This window comes from Danio rerio, chromosome 10, assembly GCF_049306965.1.
Source record: "Danio rerio strain Tuebingen ecotype United States chromosome 10, GRCz12tu, whole genome shotgun sequence".
NCBI lineage: Eukaryota > Metazoa > Chordata > Actinopteri > Cypriniformes > Danionidae > Danio > Danio rerio.
In genome coordinates, this window is record NC_133185.1 from 43,828,955 (window position 1) to 43,851,500 (window position 22,546).

A 22,546-nucleotide genomic window follows, 5' to 3' on the forward strand; every position below is an offset into this window, starting at 1 on the left:
GTGTTCTAAGTGGTTGCTAGGTTGTTGCTAAGGTGTTGCTAGGCAGTTGCTAGGGTGTTCTAAGTGGTTGCTAGGTGGTTGCTAAGGTGTTGCTAGGCGGTTGCTAAGGTGTCCTGAGTGGTTGCTAGGTGGTTGCTAAGGTGTTGCTAGGCGGTTGCTAGGGTGTCCTGAGTGGTTGCTAGGTGGTTGCTAAGGTGTTGCTAGGCGGTTGCTAGGGTGTTCTGAGTGGTTGCTAGGTGGTTGCCAGGCGGTTGCTAGGGTGTCCTGAGTGGTTGCTAGGTGGTTGCTAAGGTGTTGCTAGGCGGTTGCTAAGGTGTCCTAAGTGGTTGCTAGGTGGTTGCTAAGGTGTTGCTAGGTGGTTGCTAGGGTATTCTAAGTGGTTGCTAAGGCGTTGCTAGGCGGTTGCTAGGGTGTCTTGAGTGGTTGCTAGGTGGTTGCTAAGGTGTTGCTAGGTGGTTGCTAGGGTGTTCTGAGTGGTTGCTAGGTGGTTGCTAAGGTGTTGCTAGGCGGTTGCTAAGGTGTCCTGAGTGGTTGCTAGGTGGTTGCTAAGGTGTTGCTAGGCGGTTGCTAGGGTGTTCTGAGTGGTTGCTAGGCGGTTGCTAGGCGGTTGCTAGGGTGTCCTGAGTGGTCGCTAGGCCCTTACTAAGGCGTTACTAGGCGGTTGCTAGGTGGTTGCTAGGCGGTTGCTAGGGTAATTTGGGTGGTTGCTAGGCAGTTGCTAGGGTACCCTGGTTGGTTACTAGGCAAGCCTCACATACATGCCTGATGAAATATTTATACTTAGTAAGCATTTCTAGCAAGTTACAGTACATGGCTAGTCAATATTAGCATGTAGCTAGTCACTGCTAGCATGTGTAGCATATAGGAAGTTCCGTTTGCTAGCATGAGTCAAACGAGCCAATCCCCAAGTCTCTACGATGTTCCGATGCTGAGATATAGCTGTTGATGAATGGTTGCTAGGGTACTGTGTTTTGTTGCTATGGGCGAGGTTACAGAGTGAACTTGAATGTGGTTGGCTGTCCAAGTCAAATGAGCCAAACCCCAAGTCAATAGGACACTGCTATGCAAAGATATGCATGTAGGCCAGTTACAATGGCAGTCTATGGGACCAGTTTGGGGGCGTGGCTTGTGAGCTTCATTATCATATTGAGATGCTCATTGGTTGTCTGAGTCAGATGAGCCATCCCCCAAGTCAATAGGACACTGCTAAGCAAAGATATGCATGTAGGCCAGTTATAATGGCAGTCTATGGGACCAGTTTGGGGGCGTGGCTTGTGAGCTTCATTACCATATTGAGATGCTCATTGGTTGTCTGGGTCCAATGAGCCAACCCCTAAGCCTATATGACACTGCAATGCAAAGATATGCATCTAGCCCAATTATAATAGAAGTCTATGGGATCAATTTGGGGGCGTGGCTTGTGAGCTTCATTATCATATAGTGATGCTGATTGGTTGCCTGAGTCAAATGAGCCCACCCCCATGTGTCTATGACACTCCTATGTAATGTTATAGATGTGTGACCTTTATAATGGAAGTCAATGGGATGTGCAATGGGACGCCCCACCCCATGTTAAGTCAATGGGGCAGATATTAAGGGGCTTTAAATGATTTGGGGGGCGTGGCTTGTGAGCTTCAAAATCATATTGAGATGCTGATTGGTTGCCTCAGTCAAGTTAGCCAACCCCCAAGTATGTATGACACTGCCATGTACTGTGATTGACATGTGAGTCAAGAAATGAATGGGAGTCAATGGGCCATGTAAAGTCAATGGGGACCCCTTTGGGACGTCCTAGCACCCTAGGGGTACAACTTATACCCCCTTTTGGGGTACGTACTCATACAGGCTGCAACCCCCTACAGATGTTGCGAATCCCATATTTCTACGAATTTCACACTTGGCGCTATAACGCTTTAAAGGTCGTCCCATTTCGCGGCGCGTTTAGTGCTCTTCTAGAAAAATGAATGGGAGTCAATGGGGCCCATGTAAGTCAATGGGAAAACTTTGGGACGTCCTAGAGCCCCAGGGGTGCAACTTATACCCCCTTGCGGGGTATGTTCTCACTTAGGCTGCAACCCCCTACAGATGTTGTGAATCCCATATTTCTAGGAAATTCATACTCGGCGCTGTGATTCGTCAAAGTTCGGCTCAATGTTAAGTCTATGGGATTTTTGGGGGGGGTTTTTTGGCCCCTGCGGGGCCAAAAAACCCCCCACCCCTTATAAAAGTCATAGCACACCATTCCCGATAAGACCGCACGATTTGAGCCCACTTTCAAGGGTCTGGGACGAAAGCTGCGGGACGAGTTACGCGCCGAAAAATGGTACGGAAGAAGGAAGAAGAAGAAGAATAACTAGAATTGTACATTTCCTAAAGGAAATGTGAGTGGGGTTTGCGTGGCAAATCGATGGGGTACAATGTATTTGTTTTGGTTGCTAGGGTGTTCTGAATGGTTGCTAAGGTGTTCTGAGTGGTTGCTAGATGGTTGCTAAGGTGTCCTAAGTGGTTGCTAAGGCGTTGCTAGGCGGTTGCTATGGTGTCCTGAGTGGTTGCTAGGTGGTTGCTAAGGTGTTGCTAGGTGGTTGCTAGGGTGTTCTGAGTGGTTGCTAGGTGGTTGCTAAGGTGTTGCTAGGCGGTTGCTAAGGTGTCCTAAGTGGTTGCTAGGTGGTTGCTAAGGTGTTGCTAGGTGGTTGCTAGGGTATTCTAAGTGGTTGCTAAGGCGTTGCTAGGTGGTTGCTAGGGTGTCCTGAGTGGTTGCTAGGTGGTTGCTAAGGTGTTGCTAGGCGGTTGCTAAGGTGTCCTAAGTGGTTGCTAGGTGGTTGCTAAGGTGTTGCTAGGTGGTTGCTAGGGTATTCTAAGTGGTTGCTAGGCGGTTGCTAGGGTGTCCTGAGTGGTTGCTAGGTGGTTGCTAAGGTGTTGCTAGGTGGTTGCTAGGGTGTCCTGAGTGGTTGCTAGGTGGTTGCTAAGGTGTTGCTAGGTGGTTGCTAGGGTGTTCTGAGTGGTTGCTAGGCGGTTGCTAGGGTGTTCTGAGTGGTTGCTAGGTGGTTGCTAAGGTGTTGCTAGGCGGTTGCTAAGGTGTCCTGAGTGGTTGCTAGGTGGTTGCTAAGGTGTTGCTAGGTGGTTGCTAGGGTATTCTGAGTGGTTGCTAAGGCGTTGCTAGGCGGTTGCTAGGGTGCCCTGAGTGGTCGCTAGGCCCTTACTAAGGCGTTACTAGGCGGTTGCTAGGTGGTTGCTAGGCGGTTGCTAGGGTAATTTGGGTGGTTGCTAGGCAGTTGCTAGGGTACCCTGGGTGGTTACTAGGCAAGCCTCACATACATGCCTGATGAAATATTTATACTTAGTGAGCATTTGTAGCAAGTTACAGTACTTGGCTAGTCAATATTAGCATGTAGCTAGTCACTGCTAGCATGTGTAGCATATAGGAAGTTCCGTTTGCTAGCATGAGTCAAACGAGCCAATCCCCAAGTCTTTACGATGTTCTGATGCTGAGATATAGCTGTTGATGAATGGTTGCTAGGGAACTCTGTTTTGTTGCTATGGGCGAGGTTACAGAGTGAACTTGAATGTGGTTGGCTGTCCAAGTCAAATGAGCCAACCCCCAAGTCAATAGGACACTGCTAAGCAAAGATATGCATGTAGAGCAGTTATAATGGCAGTCTATGGGACCAGTTTGGGGGCGTGGCTTGTGAGATTCATTATCATATTGAGATGCTCATTGGTTGTCTGAGTCAGATGAGCCATCCCCCAAGCCAATAGGACACTGCTAAGCAAAGATATGCATGTAGGCCAGTTATAATGGCAGTCTATGGGACCAGTTTGGGGGCGTGGCTTGTGAGCTTCATTATCATATTGCGATGCTGATTGGTTGTCTGAGTCAGATGAGCCCACCCCCATGTCTCTATGACACTCCTATGTAATGTTATAGATGTGTGACCTTTATAATGGAAGTCAATGGGATCTGCAATGGGACATCCCACCCCATGTTAAGTCAATGGGGCACTTATTAGGGGTCTTTAAGTGGTTTGGGGGGGCGTGGCTTGTGAGCTTCAAAATCATAATGAGATGCTGATTGGTTGCCTGAGTCAAATGAGCCCACCCCCAAGTCAGTATGACACTGCTATGTACTGTGATTGACATGTGACATTTATAATGGGAGTCAATGTAATGAATGGGAGTCAATGGGCCCATGTTAAGTCAATGGGACCACTTTGGGACGTCCTAGCCCCCCAGGGGTACAACTTATACCCCCCTGCGTGGTATGTTCTCACTTAGGCTGCAACCCCCTACAGCTGTTGCGAATCCCATATTTCTACGAAATTCACACTCGGCGCTGTGATTCGTCAAAGTTCGGCTCAATGTTAAGTCTATGGGATTTTGGGGGGGGTTTTTTGGCCCCTGCGGGGCCAAAAAACCCCCCACCCCTTATAAAAGTCATAGCACACCATTCCCGATAAGACCGGACGATTTGAGCCCACTTTCAAGGGTCTGGGACGAAAGCTGCGGGACGAGTTACGCGCCGAAAAACGTACGGAAGAAGAAGAATAATAATAAGTATGGAGAATAACAATAGTGGACTTTGCCTAAGGCAAACCCCACTAATAAACCACAATAGTAAGAATGGACTTTGCCTATGGCAAACCCCATTAATAAACCACAATAGTAAGAATGGACTTTGCCTATGGCAAACCCCATTAACTAGAATTGTACATTTCCTAAAGGAAATGTGAATGGGGTTTGCGTGGCAAATCGATGGGGTACAAAATGGTACTAAACTGGGCAAAATAGCAAGAAATGCGGAGAAATGGTTAAATTCATGTGTTTATGTGGTTGCTAGGGTAATGTAAATGGTTGCTAGGGTGTGGCAACGCTATTTTAATAGGTGAAGACAATAGAGATTTGATCAACCTGCATCAAAAGAACCCAAACCCTGTCTTTCTACGATATTCCTGTGCTAAAATATGGCTTGTTTATGTTGTTATATGGTTGTTAGGGGGCCTAAAGTGGTTGCTAGGGAGTGTCTACAAATGTGTTATGTCACTACTTAATACCGACTTGATAGGCGGAGTAAAATGAACCCACTCCCTAGCTTCTACGACTTTCTAATCTAGAAATCAATGTCAGCCATTTTGTGTCCATGTTAAGTCTATGGGGATTTTTGGGGGTTACTTTCTTGCCCCTCATGGGGGCAGTGTACCCCCACCCTCTTTGAAAAATCATAGCACACCTCTCCTCAACAGGCCGGTCGATTTGACACCTCACTCATCATTCTAGGGCAAAAAATGCGGGCGGAGTTGCGCGCCGAAGTTTTGAAAAAGTGAACAGTAATAGTAACACTAGAATTGTACATTTCCTAAAGGAAATGTGAATGGGGTTTGCGTGGCAAATCGATGGGGTACAAAACGGTAGTAAACTGGGCAATAGAACAACATGCTAATCGAGTTGCTAGCATGATGCTAACATGATTAGCATGTAGCTAGCATGATGCTAATCGTGTTAGCATCATGCTAACAACATGCTAATCGACTTGCTAGCATCATGCTAATATGATTAGCATGTAGCTAGCATGATGCTAATCATGTTAGCATCATGCTAACAACATGCTAATCGAGTTTGTAGCATCATGCTAACATAATTAGCATGTAGCTAGCATGATGCTAATCGTGTTAGCATCATGCTAGCAACATGCTAATCGACTTGCTAGCATCATGCTAATATGATTAGCATGTAGTTAGCATGATGCTAATCGTGTTAGCATCATGCTAACAACATGCTAATCGAGTTGCTAGCATCATGCTAACATGATTAGCATGTAGCTAGCGTTATGCTAATCGTGTTAGCATGATGCTACCAACATGCTAATCGAGTTGCTAGCATCATGCTAGCAACAGTGCTAGGGTGCCCTGAGTGGTTGCTAGGTGGTTGCTAAGGCGTTGCTAGGCGGTTGCTAGGGTGTCCTGAGTGGTCGCTAGGCCCTTACTAAGGCGTTACTAGGCGGTTGCTAGGTGGTTGCTAGGTGGTTGCTAGGGTAATTTGGGTGGTTGCTAGGCAGTTGCTAGGGTACCCTGGGTGGTTACTAGGCAAGCCTCACATACATGCCTGATGAAATATTTATACTTAGTAAGCATTTCTAGCAAGTTACAGTACTTGGCTAGTCAATATTAGCATGTAGCTAGTCACTGCTAGCATGTGTGGCATATAGGAAGTTCCGTTTGCTAGCATGAGTCAAACGAGCCAATCCCCAAGTCTCTACGATGTTCTGATGCTGAGATATAGCTGTTGATGAATGGTTGCTAGGGTACTCTGTTTTGTTGCTATGGGTGAGGTTACAGAGTGAACTTGAATGTGGTTGGCTGTCCAAGTCAAATGAGCCAAACCCCAAGTCAATAGGACACTGCTAAGCAAAGATATGCATGTAAGCCAGTTATAATGGCAGTCTATGGGACCAGTTTGGGGGCGTGGCTTGTGAGCTTCATTATCATATTGAGATGCTCATTGGTTGTCTGAGTCAGATGAGCCATCCCCCAAGTCAATAGGACACTGCTAAGCAAAGATATGCATGTAGGGCAGTTATAATGGCAGTCTATGGGACCAGTTTGGGGGCGTGGCTTGTGAGCTTCATTATCATATTGAAAAGCTGATTGGTTGTCTGAGTCAGATGAGCCTTCCCCCAAGTCTGTATGACACTGCTATGCAAAGATATGCATCTAGCCTTATTATAATAGAAGTCTATGGGACCCATTTGGGGGGCGTGGCTTGTGAGCTTCATTATCATATAGTGATGCTGATTGGTTGTCTGAGTCAAATGAGCCCACCCCCGTGTCTCTATGACACTCCTATGTAATGTTATAGATGTGTGACCTTTATAATGGAAGTCAATGGGATCTGCAATGGGACATCCCACCCTATGTTAAGTCAATGGGTCACTTATTAGGGGTCTTTAAATGGTTTGGGGGGGCGTGGCTTGTGAGCTTCAAAATCATATTGAGATGCTGATTGGTTGCCTCAGTCAAGTAAGCCAACCCCCAAGTCTGTATGACACTGCTATGTAATGTGATTGACATGTGAGTCAAGAAATGAATGGGAGTCAATGGGCCATGTAAAGTCAATGGGGACCCCTTTGGGACCTCCTAGCACCCCAGGGGTACAACTTATACCCCTTTTCGGGGTATGTTCTCATGTAGGCTGCAACCCCCTACAGATGTTGCGAATCCCATAATTCTACGAATTTCACACTTGGCGATATGACACTTTAAAGGTCGTCCCATTTCGCGGGGGCGTTAGTGCTGTTCTAGAAAAATGAATGGGAGTCAATGGGGCCCATGTTAGTCAATGGGAAAACTTTGGGACGTCCTAGAGCCCCAGGGGTGCAACTTATACCCCCTTGCGGGGTATGTTCTTACTTAGGCTGCAACCCTCTACAGATGCTGTGAATCCCATATTTCTATGAATTTCACACTTGGCGCTATAATGTGTCAAAGTTGGGCGTAATGTTGAGTCAATGCGTTTTGGGGGGTGGTTTTGGGGCCCCTGCGGGGCCCCAAAACCACCCACCCCTTATAAAAGTCATAGCACACCATTCCCGATAAAGCCGCACGATTTGAGCCCACTTTCAAGGGTCTGGGACGAAAGCTGCGGGACTAGTTACGCGCCGAAAAAGTGTACGGAAGAAGAAGAAGAAGACAGAATAATAAACCACAATAGTAAGAATGGACTTTGCCTAAGGCAAACCCCATTAACTAGAATTGTACATTTCCTAAAGGAAATGTGAATGGGGTTTGCGTGGCAAATCGATGGGGTACAAAATGGTACTAAATTGGGCAATAGCACTGGAAAGGTAAGAAATGGTGGTTGCTAAGATGTTGCTAGGATGTCCTGAGTGGTTGCTAGGGGGTTGCTAGGGTGTTCTGAGTGGTTGCTAGGCGGTTGCTAAGGTGTTGCTAGGCGGTTGCTAAGGAGTCCTGAGTGGTTGCTAGGTGGTTGCTAAGGTGTTGCTAGGTGGTTGCCAGGGTGTTCTGAGTGGTTGCTAGGTGGTTGCTAAGGTGTTGCTAGGTGGTTGCTAGGGTGTTCTGAGTGGTTGCTAAGGTGTTGCTAGGTGGTTGCTAGGGTGTTCTGAGTGGTTGCTAGGCGGTTGCTAAGGTGTTGCTAGGCGGTTGCTAAGGTGTCCTAAGTGGTTGCTAGGTGGTTGCTAAGGTGTTGCTAGGCGGTTGCTAGGGTGTCCTGAGTGGTTGCTAGGTGGTTGCTAAGGTGTTGCTAGGTGGTTGCTAGGGTGTTCTGAGTGGTTGCTAGGCGGTTGCTAGGCGGTTGCTAGGGTGTTCTGAGTGGTTGCTAGGTGGTTGCTAAGGTGTTGCTAGGCGGTTGCTAAGGTATTCTGAGTGGTTGCTAAGGCGTTGCTAGGCGGTTGCTAGGGTGTCCTGAGTGGTCGCTAGGCCCTTACTAAGGCGTTACTAGGCGGTTGCTAGGTGGTTGCTAGGCGGTTGCTAGGGTAATTTGGGTGGTTGCTAGGCAGTTGCTAGGGTAACCTGGGTGGTTACTAGGCAAGCCTCACATACATGCCTGATGAAATATTTATAGTTAGTGAGCATTTCTAGCAAGTTACAGTACTTGGCTAGTCAATATTAGCATGTAGCTAGTCACTGCTAGCATGTGTAGCATATAGGAAATTCCGTTTGCTAGCAAGAGTCAAACGAGCCAATCCCCAAGTCTCTACGATGTTCCGATGCCGAGATATAGCTGTTGATGAATGGTTGCTAGGGTACTCTGTTTTGTTGCTATGGGCGAGGTTACAGAGTGAACTTGAATGTGGTTGGCTGTCCAAGTCAAATGAGCCAACCCCCAAGTCAATAGGACACTGCCAAGCAAAGATATGCATGTAGGCCAGTTATAATGGCAGTCTATGGGATCAGTTTGGGGGCGTGGCTTGTGAGATTCATTATCATATTGAGATGCTCATTGGTTGTCTGAGTCAGATGAGCCATCCCCCAAGCCAATAGGACACTGCTAAGCAAAGATATGCATGTAGGCCAGTTATAATGGAAGTCTATGGGACCAGTTTGGGGGCGTGGCTTGTGAGCTTCATTATCATACTGAGATGCTGATTGGTTGTCTGAGTCAGATGAGCCATCCCCCAAGCCAATAGGACACTGCTAAGCAAAGATATGCATGTAGGCCAGTTATAATGGCAGTCTATGGGACCAGTTTGGGGGCGTGGCTTGTGAGCTTCATTATCATACTGAGATGCTGATTGGTTGTCTGAGTCAAATGAGCCCACCCCCGTGTCTCTATGACACTCCTATGTAATGTTATAGATGTCTGACCTTTATAATGGAAGTCAATGGGATCTGCAATGGGACATCCCACCCCATGTTAAGTCAATGGGGCACTTATTAGGGGTCTTTAAGTGGTTTGGGGGGCGTGTCTTGTGAGCTTCAAATATCATATTGAGATGCTGATTGGTTGCCTGAGTCAAATAAGCCCACCCCCAAGTCAGTATGACACTGCCATGTACTGTGATTGACATATGACATTTATAATGGGAGTCAATGTAATGAATGGGAGTCAATGGGCAATGTAAAGTCAATGGGACCACTTTGGGACGTCCTAGAGCCCCAGGGGTGCGACCTATACCCCCTTTCGGGGTATGTTCTCACTTAGGCTGCAACCCCCTACAGATGTTGTGAATCCCATATTTCTATGAAATTCACAATGGACGCAGTGATTGGTTTAAGTTCGGCTCCATGTAAAGTCAATGGAGACTTTGGGACGTCCTAGCTCCCCAGGGGTACAACATTTACCGCGTTTCGGGGTGTGGTTTGAAGCCTCCTATAACCCTCTCGAGATGTCGCGAATCCCATGTCTCTACGAATTTCCCTGTTGGCGCTACGGCGATTTCCGGGAATAGTATCTACGAGTGTCTAGAAAATGAATGGGAGTCAATGGGGCCCATGTAAGTCAATGGGGACCACTTTGGGACGTCCTAGAGCCCCAGGGGTGCAACTTATACCCCCTTGCGGGGTATGTTCTCGCTTAGGCTGCAACCCCCTACAGATGCTGTGAATCCCATATTTCTATGAATTTCACACTTGGCGCTATAATCTTTCAAAGTTGGGCGTAATGTTGAGTCAATGCGTTTTGGGGGGTGGTTTTGGGGCCCCTGCGGGGCCCCAAAACCACCCACCCCTTATAAAAGTCATAGCACACCATTCCCGATAAAGACGCACAATTTGAGGCCACTTTCAAGGGTCTGGGACGAAAGCTGCGGGACTAGTTACGCGCCGAAAAAGTGTACGGAAGAAGAAGAAGAAGAAGACAGAATAATAAACCACAATAGTAAGAATGGACTTTGCCTAAGGCAAACCCCATTAATAAACCACAATAGTAAGAATGGACTTTGCCTATGGCAAACCCCATTAACTAGAATTGTACATTTCCTAAAGGAAATGTGAATGGGGTTTGCGTGGCAAATCGATGGGGTACAAAACGGTAGTAAACTGGGCAATAGAACAACATGCTAATCGAGTTGCTAGCATGATGCTAACATGATTAGCATGTAGCTAGCATGATGCTAATCGTGTTAGCATCATGCTAACAACATGCTAATCGACTTGCTAGCATCATGCTAATATGATTAGCATGTAGCTAGCATGATGCTAATCATGTTAGCATCATGCTAACAACATGCTAATCGAGTTTGTAGCATCATGCTAACATAATTAGCATGTAGCTAGCATGATGCTAATCGTGTTAGCATCATGCTAGCAACATGCTAATCGACTTGCTAGCATCATGCTAATATGATTAGCATGTAGTTAGCATGATGCTAATCGTGTTAGCATCATGCTAACAACATGCTAATCGAGTTGCTAGCATCATGCTAACATGATTAGCATGTAGCTAGCGTTATGCTAATCGTGTTAGCATGATGCTACCAACATGCTAATCGAGTTGCTAGCATCATGCTAGCAACAGTGCTAGGGTGCCCTGAGTGGTTGCTAGGTGGTTGCTAAGGCGTTGCTAGGCGGTTGCTAGGGTGTCCTGAGTGGTCGCTAGGCCCTTACTAAGGCGTTACTAGGCGGTTGCTAGGTGGTTGCTAGGTGGTTGCTAGGGTAATTTGGGTGGTTGCTAGGCAGTTGCTAGGGTACCCTGGGTGGTTACTAGGCAAGCCTCACATACATGCCTGATGAAATATTTATACTTAGTAAGCATTTCTAGCAAGTTACAGTACTTGGCTAGTCAATATTAGCATGTAGCTAGTCACTGCTAGCATGTGTGGCATATAGGAAGTTCCGTTTGCTAGCATGAGTCAAACGAGCCAATCCCCAAGTCTCTACGATGTTCTGATGCTGAGATATAGCTGTTGATGAATGGTTGCTAGGGTACTCTGTTTTGTTGCTATGGGTGAGGTTACAGAGTGAACTTGAATGTGGTTGGCTGTCCAAGTCAAATGAGCCAAACCCCAAGTCAATAGGACACTGCTAAGCAAAGATATGCATGTAAGCCAGTTATAATGGCAGTCTATGGGACCAGTTTGGGGGCGTGGCTTGTGAGCTTCATTATCATATTGAGATGCTCATTGGTTGTCTGAGTCAGATGAGCCATCCCCCAAGTCAATAGGACACTGCTAAGCAAAGATATGCATGTAGGGCAGTTATAATGGCAGTCTATGGGACCAGTTTGGGGGCGTGGCTTGTGAGCTTCATTATCATATTGAAAAGCTGATTGGTTGTCTGAGTCAGATGAGCCTTCCCCCAAGTCTGTATGACACTGCTATGCAAAGATATGCATCTAGCCTTATTATAATAGAAGTCTATGGGACCCATTTGGGGGGCGTGGCTTGTGAGCTTCATTATCATATAGTGATGCTGATTGGTTGTCTGAGTCAAATGAGCCCACCCCCGTGTCTCTATGACACTCCTATGTAATGTTATAGATGTGTGACCTTTATAATGGAAGTCAATGGGATCTGCAATGGGACATCCCACCCTATGTTAAGTCAATGGGTCACTTATTAGGGGTCTTTAAATGGTTTGGGGGGGCGTGGCTTGTGAGCTTCAAAATCATATTGAGATGCTGATTGGTTGCCTCAGTCAAGTAAGCCAACCCCCAAGTCTGTATGACACTGCTATGTAATGTGATTGACATGTGAGTCAAGAAATGAATGGGAGTCAATGGGCCATGTAAAGTCAATGGGGACCCCTTTGGGACCTCCTAGCACCCCAGGGGTACAACTTATACCCCTTTTCGGGGTATGTTCTCATGTAGGCTGCAACCCCCTACAGATGTTGCGAATCCCATAATTCTACGAATTTCACACTTGGCGATATGACACTTTAAAGGTCGTCCCATTTCGCGGGGGCGTTAGTGCTGTTCTAGAAAAATGAATGGGAGTCAATGGGGCCCATGTTAGTCAATGGGAAAACTTTGGGACGTCCTAGAGCCCCAGGGGTGCAACTTATACCCCCTTGCGGGGTATGTTCTTACTTAGGCTGCAACCCTCTACAGATGCTGTGAATCCCATATTTCTATGAATTTCACACTTGGCGCTATAATGTGTCAAAGTTGGGCGTAATGTTGAGTCAATGCGTTTTGGGGGGTGGTTTTGGGGCCCCTGCGGGGCCCCAAAACCACCCACCCCTTATAAAAGTCATAGCACACCATTCCCGATAAAGCCGCACGATTTGAGCCCACTTTCAAGGGTCTGGGACGAAAGCTGCGGGACTAGTTACGCGCCGAAAAAGTGTACGGAAGAAGAAGAAGAAGACAGAATAATAAACCACAATAGTAAGAATGGACTTTGCCTAAGGCAAACCCCATTAACTAGAATTGTACATTTCCTAAAGGAAATGTGAATGGGGTTTGCGTGGCAAATCGATGGGGTACAAAACGGTAGTAAACTGGGCAATAGAACAACATGCTAATCGAGTTGCTAGCATGATGCTAATATGATTAGCATGTAGCTAGCATGATGCTAATCGTGTTAGCATCATGCTAGCAACATGCTAATCGACTTGCTAGCATCATGCTAATATGATTAGCATGTAGCTAGCATGATGCTAATCATGTTAGCATTATGCTAACAACATGCTAATCGAGTTGCTAGCATCATGCTAACATAATTACCATGTAGCTAGCATGATGCTAATCATGTTAGCATCATGCTAGCAACATGCTAATCGACTTGCTAGCATCATGCTAATATGATTAGCATGTAGCTAACGTTATGCTAATCGTGTTAGCATGATGCTAGCAACATGCTAATCGAGTTGCTAGCAACAGTGCTAGGGTGCCCTGAGTGGTTGCTAGGTGGTTGCTAAGGCGTTGCTAGGTGGTTGCTAGGGTATTCTAAGTGGTTGCTAAGGCGTTGCTAGGCGGTTGCTAGGGTGTCCTGAGTGGTTGCTAGGCCCTTACTAAGGCGTTACTAGGCGGTTGCTAGGTGGTTGCTGGGGTAATTTGGGTGGTTGCTAGGCAGTTGCTAGGGTACCCTGGGTGGTTACTAGGCAAGCCTCACATACATGCCTGATGAAATATTTATACTTAGTAAGCATTTTTAGCAAGTTACAGTACTTGGCTAGTCAATATTAGCATGTAGCTAGTCACTGCTAGCATGTGTAGCATATAGGAAGTTCCGTTTGCTAGCATGGGTGAAACGAGCCAATCCCCAAGTGTCTACGATGTTCTGATGCTGAGATATAGCTGTTGATGAATGGTTGCTAGGGTACTCTGTTTTGTTGCTATAGGTGAGGTTACAGAGTAAACTTGAATGTGGTTGGCTGTCCAAGTCAAATGAACCAACCCTCATGTCTCTATGACACTGCTATGCAAAGATATGCATCTAGGCCTATTTTAATGGCAGTCTATGGGACCAGTTTGGGGGCGTGGCTTGTGAGCTTCATTATCATATTGAGATGCTAATTGGTTGTCTTAGTCAGATGAGCCAACCCCCAAGTCAATAGGACACTGCTAAGCAAAGATACGCATGTAGAGCAGTTACAATGGCAGTCTATGGGACCAGTTTGGGGGCGTGGCTTGTGAGCTTCATTATCATATTGAAAAGCTCATTGGTTGTCTGAGTCAGATGAGCCAACCCTTAAGGCTATAGGACACAGTTATGCAAACTTATGCATGTAGACCAGTTAAAATGGCAGTGAATGGAACACTTATGAAGGGTATTTAAATGGATTTGGGGGCGTGGCTTAAGAGCTTCATTATCATAATGAAAAGCTGATTGGTTGTCTGAGTGTAATGAGTCGACCCCCAAGTCTGTATGACACTGCAAAGCAAAGATATGCATCTAGCCCTATTATAATAGAAGTCTATGGGACCCATTTGTGGGCGTGGCTTGTGAGCTTCATTATCATATAGTGATGCTGATTGGTTGCCTGAGTCAAATGAGCCCACCCCCATTTCTCTATGACACTCCTATGTAATGTTATTGATGTGTGACATTTATAATGGAAGTCAATGGGATTTGCAATGGGACGTCCCACCCCATGTTAAGTCAATGGGGCAGTTATTAAGGGTCTTTAAATGGTTTTGGGGGGCGTGGCTTGTGAGCTTCAAAATCATATTGAGATGCTGATTGGTTGCCTCAGTGAAATAAGCCAACCCCTAAGTCTATGACACTGCTATGTAATGTGATTGACAAGTGAGTCAAGAAATGAATGGGAGTCAATGGGCAATGTAAAGTCAATGGGGACCCCTTTGGGACGTCCTAGCACCCCAGGGGTACAACTTATACCCCCTTTTGGGGTATGTTCTCATACAGGCTGCAACCCCCTACAGATGTTGCGAATCCCATATTTCTACGAATTTCACACTTGGCGCTATAACGCTTCAAAGGTCGTCCCATTTCGCGGGGGCGTTAGTGCTCTTCTAGAAAAATGAATGGGAGTCAATGGGGCCCATGTAAGTCAATGGGAAAACTTTGGGACGTCCTAGAGCCCCAGGGGTGCAACTTATACCCCCTTGCGGGGTATGTTCTCACTTAGGCTGCAACCCCCTACAGATGTTGTGAATCCCATATTTCTAGGAAATTCATACTCGGCGCTGTGATTCGTCAAAGTTCGGCTCAATGTTAAGTCTATGGGATTTTTGGGGGGGTTTTTTGGCCCCTGCGGGGCCAAAAAACCCCCCACCCCTTATAAAAGTCATAGCACACCATTCCCGATAAGACCGCACGATTTGACCCCACTTTCAAGGGTCTGGGACGAAAGCTGCGGGACGAGTTACGCGCCGAAAAATGGTACGGAAGAAGGAAGAAGAAGAAAAAAATAATAATAAGCAAAAGAGCATAGTAAGAATGGACTTTGCCTATGGCAAACCCCATTAATTAGTAGTTCTAAATAGTGCTGCCTGATATTGGAAAAATCTAGCATTGCAATATTTTGTTATTCCGTGATATATGTTGCTATATGAGTACAATTTCACCAGATGACTTCAATATCTCTATTTGGAAAGAATGAATAATTTCTGATTATTGACTGACTGATTGGAATGGTTCTGCATAAATTGAAATTGCTGAAGAACAATTTTCTTTTATTTTCTGCCTCAAAGTCTTGTCTACAAAAATTGAATTCTTTTAAACTGGAGCATCCCATTATAATTGAAGTTTTATCAAAATGAATGAATTACAGAGAAAATTTTATAACATAGTTGTTTTCTGCTGGATCCCAGGACATGTTGGACTCTTTAGACATGAACCAGCTGACAAAGCTGCCAAAACAGCTCTAACAGGAAAGATAAAGGAGTGCAAAATCCCACCTTCAGATTTAAATGCACTAATAAAAGACTATATTTTTTTCAAATGGCAAGCAGAATGGGATTAGTGTTTAAAAAGTAAACATTTTCAAATCCAACCTGAAATGGGAACAAAATCCTTTTTTTTAATTATTATTATTATTATTATTATTTTACTGAAATCATGAAATCATGATGAGATTGTTTACAGAAGATGTCGTATCAGACACGCAAAACTCACACATGAAGATTTACTCAAAGGAGAAGAACCACCAAAATGTGAATATGCAATAGACACCAAACCGTTAAACATATCCTTGTAGAATGCCCAGTTTTTATTATTACCAGAGAACAGTTTTGATCTGGAGAGACTTTAAATGAAATATTTTTAAATGTGAATCCTTCCAAAATTGTACAATTATCAAAAGTAAACCTTAAAAAGCAGTTTTAGATTTTTATCTTATATATTATCATATTCATTATTAATGTTTTTTTTTGTGTTGTCTATTTATTGCTGTTTATGACTTTTAATTGTTAGAATATTTTTTATAATTATAGGAAAGTGTTATTTATAAAATGTGCTAACTCTATCCTTTTTTTTTCTCGCCATGACATAGCCATAGAAGCTGATATAGTAGGGATGTAACGGTATCAGAATTTCACGGTACGGTAATACCTCGGTATGAATGTCACGGTACGGTATTTATTGAATCATTTACAGGAAAAAAAAAACTTTTGAAAATACTCCAAAAAAATGCCAAAAGTGTCAATGACATACAAATTAGCCATCTATCTGTAAGCTTTGAAACACTAACTTCAATTTTAATAACAAAAAATTATTAAACCATGTAAAAAAAATAAGTTTCAATTTAGTATTGTTGAAAACTCATCACATTCAACATTTAATCACTCACTCACTTAGATAGAGATGGGTTTAAAGGAAAATTATCATATAAATATAATCTGGTAAAAGCTGGTATCTCTGGGTATTTACAATGTCCCCTGCAACAGAAAAAACCCCTCTCATTTGGGACTGAGGTTTCTGGGACAAGAGAGATATGACTTGGTCCATGTTGACAGCAGTGGGGTAACGTTGTGCATTGTCTTTCCCCCACTTGAGAAGACAAACCATGAGTGAGATAGAGGTCTCTTTGTGGTACAAGTCAATGTCTGCATCAATCTGAACAGTGTGCTGTGTTTCTGCAGTCCCCATGACTGTTATTAGTCGTATTCACCAACTTGAAGGCACGTGCACACATAGGGCTCAACCTGTGCAGTGCACATGCCCTTTTTAGTCTTGGATAGAAAATGCCCTTCCAAAACGATCAAAAGTGCCCCCGCGACGCGACACAACCTCCGTCCAGTCCAGCCCTTCAGTAGGCGCGCGACAACACCTCTCGAGTATGCGCGCTCAACCCCCCCTCGGCGCTTTACAATACGCGCGCCACAACACAGCTGATCAGAACGCGCGCGACAGCACCGCTATTCAGCACGCGCGCGGCGACAACACCCGCTTTAGGTTCGATCATTTCCATCTTTTTTTCATCTCCGCTACTAGCAGCACACTCCATTTCCGCATTACTGGATCTGTAGCGACAACAGACCGCAAAGGATTATGGCCACGCCGGGGCTGATGGGAAATGAAGTTTCAGCTACCTCCCGTTTGCTTCATTCGCCTGAGCAAATTTTCTCAGAAGACCTATAGTTTTACCGAGTCATGCGACTTCGGTAATATCGAAAAAATTTAATATTGCGGTATGACGGTATTTACAATACCGTTACATCCCTATGATATAGCTATTAACTCAAAATTCTCTCTCTCTGATTCTGCATAAAAGTGCATCTGCATTGTTTATAATCAACAATTTACTAGCTTAGATTGATGCAATTAAATAAAAGATATGATTAAATTAAACAGTGTTTAAAACTTAAAACTCTAACAATAACTTAAAAATGGCACAATTTCTTTTGCCTCAATGGTTTTAAAATCATTATACATTACACTCAAAAAAAAAAAAACACACAAAATTGATCAATTATACTACCCACTCAGCATTACATATCCTGTGATGTGACTTTGCGAATGATCACATTGTGATATCAATGCTGAAATGAAATATTGTGCAACCTTGGTTATAAAGTATGATCTTATGGTGCATCCCTAATCCTACCTAAAACCTAAACCCAACTTCTACTTACTATTAATAAAAAGCCAATTAGTAGTGTATTAAGCTAGTAGTGTAAGTTAAGAGTTTGTTAACTCTGTGAATTGTGGTCTTAACTAATGTGTTGGCTGGTATTTAAATGTGTGTATGCAATTTGCACTATATGAATTATAAGGCTTTATAAGTTCTTTCATTTTCTTTTCAGCTTAGTCCCTTTATTAATCAGGGGTCGCCACAGCGGAATGAACCGCCAACTTATCCATTCATTCATTCATTTTCTTTTCGGCTTAGTCCCTTTATTAATCCTGGGTCGCCACAGCAGAATGAACCACCAACTTATCCAGCATATGTTTTATGCAGCAGATACCCTTCCAGCTGCAACCCAACACTGGGAAACACTCTTTTACACTCACACACTACGGCCAATTTAGTTTACCCAATTCACCTATAGGGCATGTCTTTGGACTGTGGGGGAAACCGGAGCACCCAGAGGAAACCCACACTAACATGGGGAGCACATGCAAACTCCACACAGAAATGCCAACCCAGCTCGAATCAGTGACCTTCTTGCTGTTAGGCCATCATGCTACCCCCTGCGCCACCGTGGCGCCCTGCTTTATATATTGTATTCAACAAATTTGTAATAATGTACTACTCACACTAGGCGATTTGAACCATGGCAGAGTTCATTTAAAGTGTAAATCATTTGACAAGTGTGATCTCACCTTATATAATAAGGTTCTCACCTTATTGATGAGCAGTAATTGTAGTTTTCCTGTAAAGCTGTTGAATTAAGTGCTAAATCTATTAAATGGTTAGTTAGCGAAAGGGATTTTCTTCCTCTAAAAGTTGATGCAAGTTTGCCTTGAAGCAATAAAGTGCAGTCATAATTATGACAGTCTACATCTAAGTCTTGTAGTATACTAAAAAGGTTTTTTTTTCTACAGGAATCCCTGTTGAGGAGGTGAAGGAGGTTTACATGGGCAATGTGTTGCAAGCAGGAGAAGGACAAGCACCAACCAGACAAGCTCTTCTGGGTGCAGGTGGGCGGGTCCTATATCACACAGAATATTAAAGGGGTGGTCCACAGTGTATTTTTAAGGCTTGGTTGTGTTTACAAGATCCAAAGCAATGTGTGCTCATACTTGACTTGTAGAAAATCACATTTTCATATATCTTACTTTAATAATTACAGCTACTCCGCTAACATGAAAACGACTGTCATATTTCCTAGTTTCTCCGAAAGCCCACCATCAAGAGGCTCTGATTGGTCAGCTAACATAATGTGCTGTGATTTGCGGATCGGCTCCACGTCAACACCCCTACAAGCGCACACTTTTGTGCTGTGTAAACGGTAGCTGTTAGTCGTATCGTTTGTGCCTGATTCAGACAGAAAATGAAGAGCGCACAGCTGAACCTCACGCCTGCTCTCTAAAATAAAATCTGACAAATGTCTTTCGCATATATTCGGAATAAGCATGTCTAAGTAACATAAAACATTCATCTTTTGCGAGTTTGTTATTTAAGATGTAGAGCACACTTAAAGCGTCCACATAGAGAGACACTGCAGCGCTGCTGAAGATTTATTTACTGAGGTTTGAGGTTTTGACTATAAATATAAATTTGTAGCAAAATTGTTAGCGGTGTCAAAAAAGCATTTCCTGTTGTTTACATCCTGGCTACAACATACCATTAATGCTAGAAACTGCCTGTAGTTGATCAATTTGAACAATTAAAAATACTTACAGGTTGTGGCTCACAATCCACAGCTTCGTCTGTTGGAGGAGTTTTTAGCCGAATACAGCACTGAACTGAGAGAGATTCTGGAAGTTCTCCTTTGTCAAATGCTAGCTATATATTTTTTCATAATTCTCTGGGACATAATTAAAATGAAATTGTAAGCACTTCTCTCTTTGTCTCGTGTCCTTTGGAAGCCCAAATATAGAATCCAAAGAAGCTCTGTGGAAATAGCAGCATTTGGACGGCATTTTAGCTTTCTCTGCTTTAACATTACAGCACCTTTGGCCATGCCCCTTCGCTGCACAGTGTGTGCATGTGGTGAATGCACGTAACTGGAAGCCCTTGTGATCTCACTAGCCTGGGTGAATTTTTTTGTAGTCCCCAAACTTCATTCACTGTAGACTTTGCTAACCTAACTCTCTAAAAGCCAAGGTCTCCCTTTGCATTGAACTTTGAGCATATTACATTTAGAGATGGTGTGTATTAGCCGGCAGCTAGCTCTCTGCAACTCTAATATGGTTGACCACTGAAGCTAAGCAGGGCTGCGCCCGGTCAGTACCTGGATGGGAGAACAAATGGGAAAGCTAGGTTGCTGCCGGAAGTGGTGTTAGTGAGGCCAGCAGGGGGCGCCCAACCTGCGGTCTGTGTGGGTCCTAATGCCCCAGTATAGTTACGGGGACGCTCTACTGTTCAGTGAGCACCGTCTTTCGGATGAGACGTTAAACCAAGGTCCCGACTCTCTGTGGTCGTTAAAAATCCTTTCGAAAATAGTAGGGGTTTAACCCCGGCATCCTGGCCAAATCTCCCCACTGGCCTCTGTCCATCATGGTGTCCTAACCATCCCCATATTCAATTGGCTTCATCACTGTCTCCTCTCCACCAATCAGCTGGTGTGTGGTGTGCGGTCTGGCGCAAAATGGCTGCCGCCGCGTCGTCCAGGTGGATGCAGCACACTGGTGGTGGATGAGGAGATCTCCCCCATTGTGTAAAGTGATTTGAGTGCCCAGAAAAGCGCTATATAAATGTAAGAAATTATTATTATTATTATTATTATTATTATTAGTATGTCCACACAGCTACATTACACATCAACTAAAGTTTAAAATATATTGTAGTTGACCACCCCTTTAAGCGAGACTTGTATTCTGGTTTCTTTAATTCAGTTGAATACTGGTTGACAAGTTTGGGTATTGGAAACTCTGCTGACTGGTTGTCCAGATACCTGGAGAAACTGACATTTCCTGACAGGATCTGGCATCTGGGGCTAGATCTCATTTATCTGGCTTGGGGAATGCGATCTAACAATTCTCTTATTATCTTTTGTGAAAAGTCTGTGTCATTTCTGCGTCCACTTTTGCAAGGTGTATACAGACTTCTGACTTCAATTGTATAAATTAATAATAAAAACATATTCACATCTTTATCGTTTTAAAGGGCACCTATGGTGAAAAATCTACTTTTCAAGCTATTTGGACAAACATATGTATGTATGTATGTATATGTATATGTATATGTATATATATATATATATATATATATATATATATATATATATATATATATATATATATATATATATATATATATATATATATATAGTGTATAGACTATCATATTGGGGTGACATAAACACACCCAGTCCCTTTTTTTTTTTCAATTTAACAACACAAAAATGGTGGACCAATTAGAGCGGGTTTCAGACTGACCGCAACTTTACGTAGGAGTGCGATTTTTTTTTTTTTTTTTTTTTTTTTTTTTTTTTTTTTTCCCGCCCACCGAATTGATTGACATCTGCGCGCATTAACATGTTCCGGTAGTCACGTGTATATGTCAACAAGACCAGGCAGACATACGCAAAGCAACCGGGAATAAAAGGATCTGTTCTGTTCGCTAGGATCAGCAATCATCATCAAATGTGATTAAGAGTAAGTTTCACATGTTTAAAGTGTTTTAAAACAGAGTATGTGTTTAATTAATTACAGCGATTTACTTCAGCTTTACTTCATCAGCACAGCCGCGTGTCAGAACAGTTATAAAGGAAGACGCTTCAATCCCGGTTTGTGGAAGTTAAATCAGGTTTATTTTGTACATTAGCATAACAGATATCCACACTGCAGTAGAGGTTAGCCTGTATCCTGTAACATTTGAGTTCAAAAACAGTGCTAAGCTAAGCGCGCTATGTCTGCCTGCCTGCCTGTGTGCGTTAGTGTGTGTCAGCTGGGGTGTGCGTGTGCGTGCGTGCGTGCGTGTGTGCGTGTGTGTGTGTGTGTGTGCACTTTGTAGCGATATTGCGTGTGACTCATCAATGCAACTTCACAATACTGATTAGTAAAGATTAGTTCTTACTGTAGTATTTCTCACAAACGCTACGTGAGACCTTCTTCCTTTAAGTCTGTCTGTTGTCTGACGCAGCCGAGGGAGGAGATTAAAGCACTTGGGAAGGCACGTAGAAACAGTAGGCGGGAAAGACTTGCCTTAAAGGCGCAGTACGACAAAACCACCCCCTGCTGGGAATTAGTATAAAACAGCATCTTGAAATGATATTATAATGAAATGATATTATAATGAATTATAATGAAAAATCTGATGGGTGTTTTGAGCTGAAACTTTATATACACATTCTAGAGACGCAAAAGACTTATATTATATCTGAATAAAGGGGTAACCTAGGTCCCCTTTAATGTTTGTGCATTAAATTTAGGGAATTTACAAATGCAATTTCTCAATTTACAATAATGCATGTTTTCCTCATGCAGGTCTTCCTCTGTCCACGCCGGCAACCACCATTAATAAAGTGTGTGCCTCTGGGATGAAGTCCATCATGCTGGCCTCTCAGAGTCTCATGTGTGGCCATCAGGTATATAAATAATAAAGCAATATAATAATGGAAGCAATGCTGATAAAGTAGA

General features: G+C 43.9%; 1 protein-coding gene across 2 annotated transcripts in view; it reads left to right on the forward strand.

Annotated features, from left to right (window-relative positions):
* The window catches only part of acat1 (acetyl-CoA acetyltransferase 1), a 70,029-nt gene that overhangs the window by 37,012 nt on the left and 10,471 nt on the right, over window positions 1-22,546 (forward strand). Inside the window, 2 exon segments of one of the 2 annotated variants that reach the window (NM_001003746.1) lie at window positions 18,845-18,940; window positions 22,394-22,494. In NM_001003746.1, the coding sequence (NP_001003746.1) occupies window positions 18,845-18,940; window positions 22,394-22,494 (197 nt within the window). 2 annotated transcript variants of the gene reach the window in all.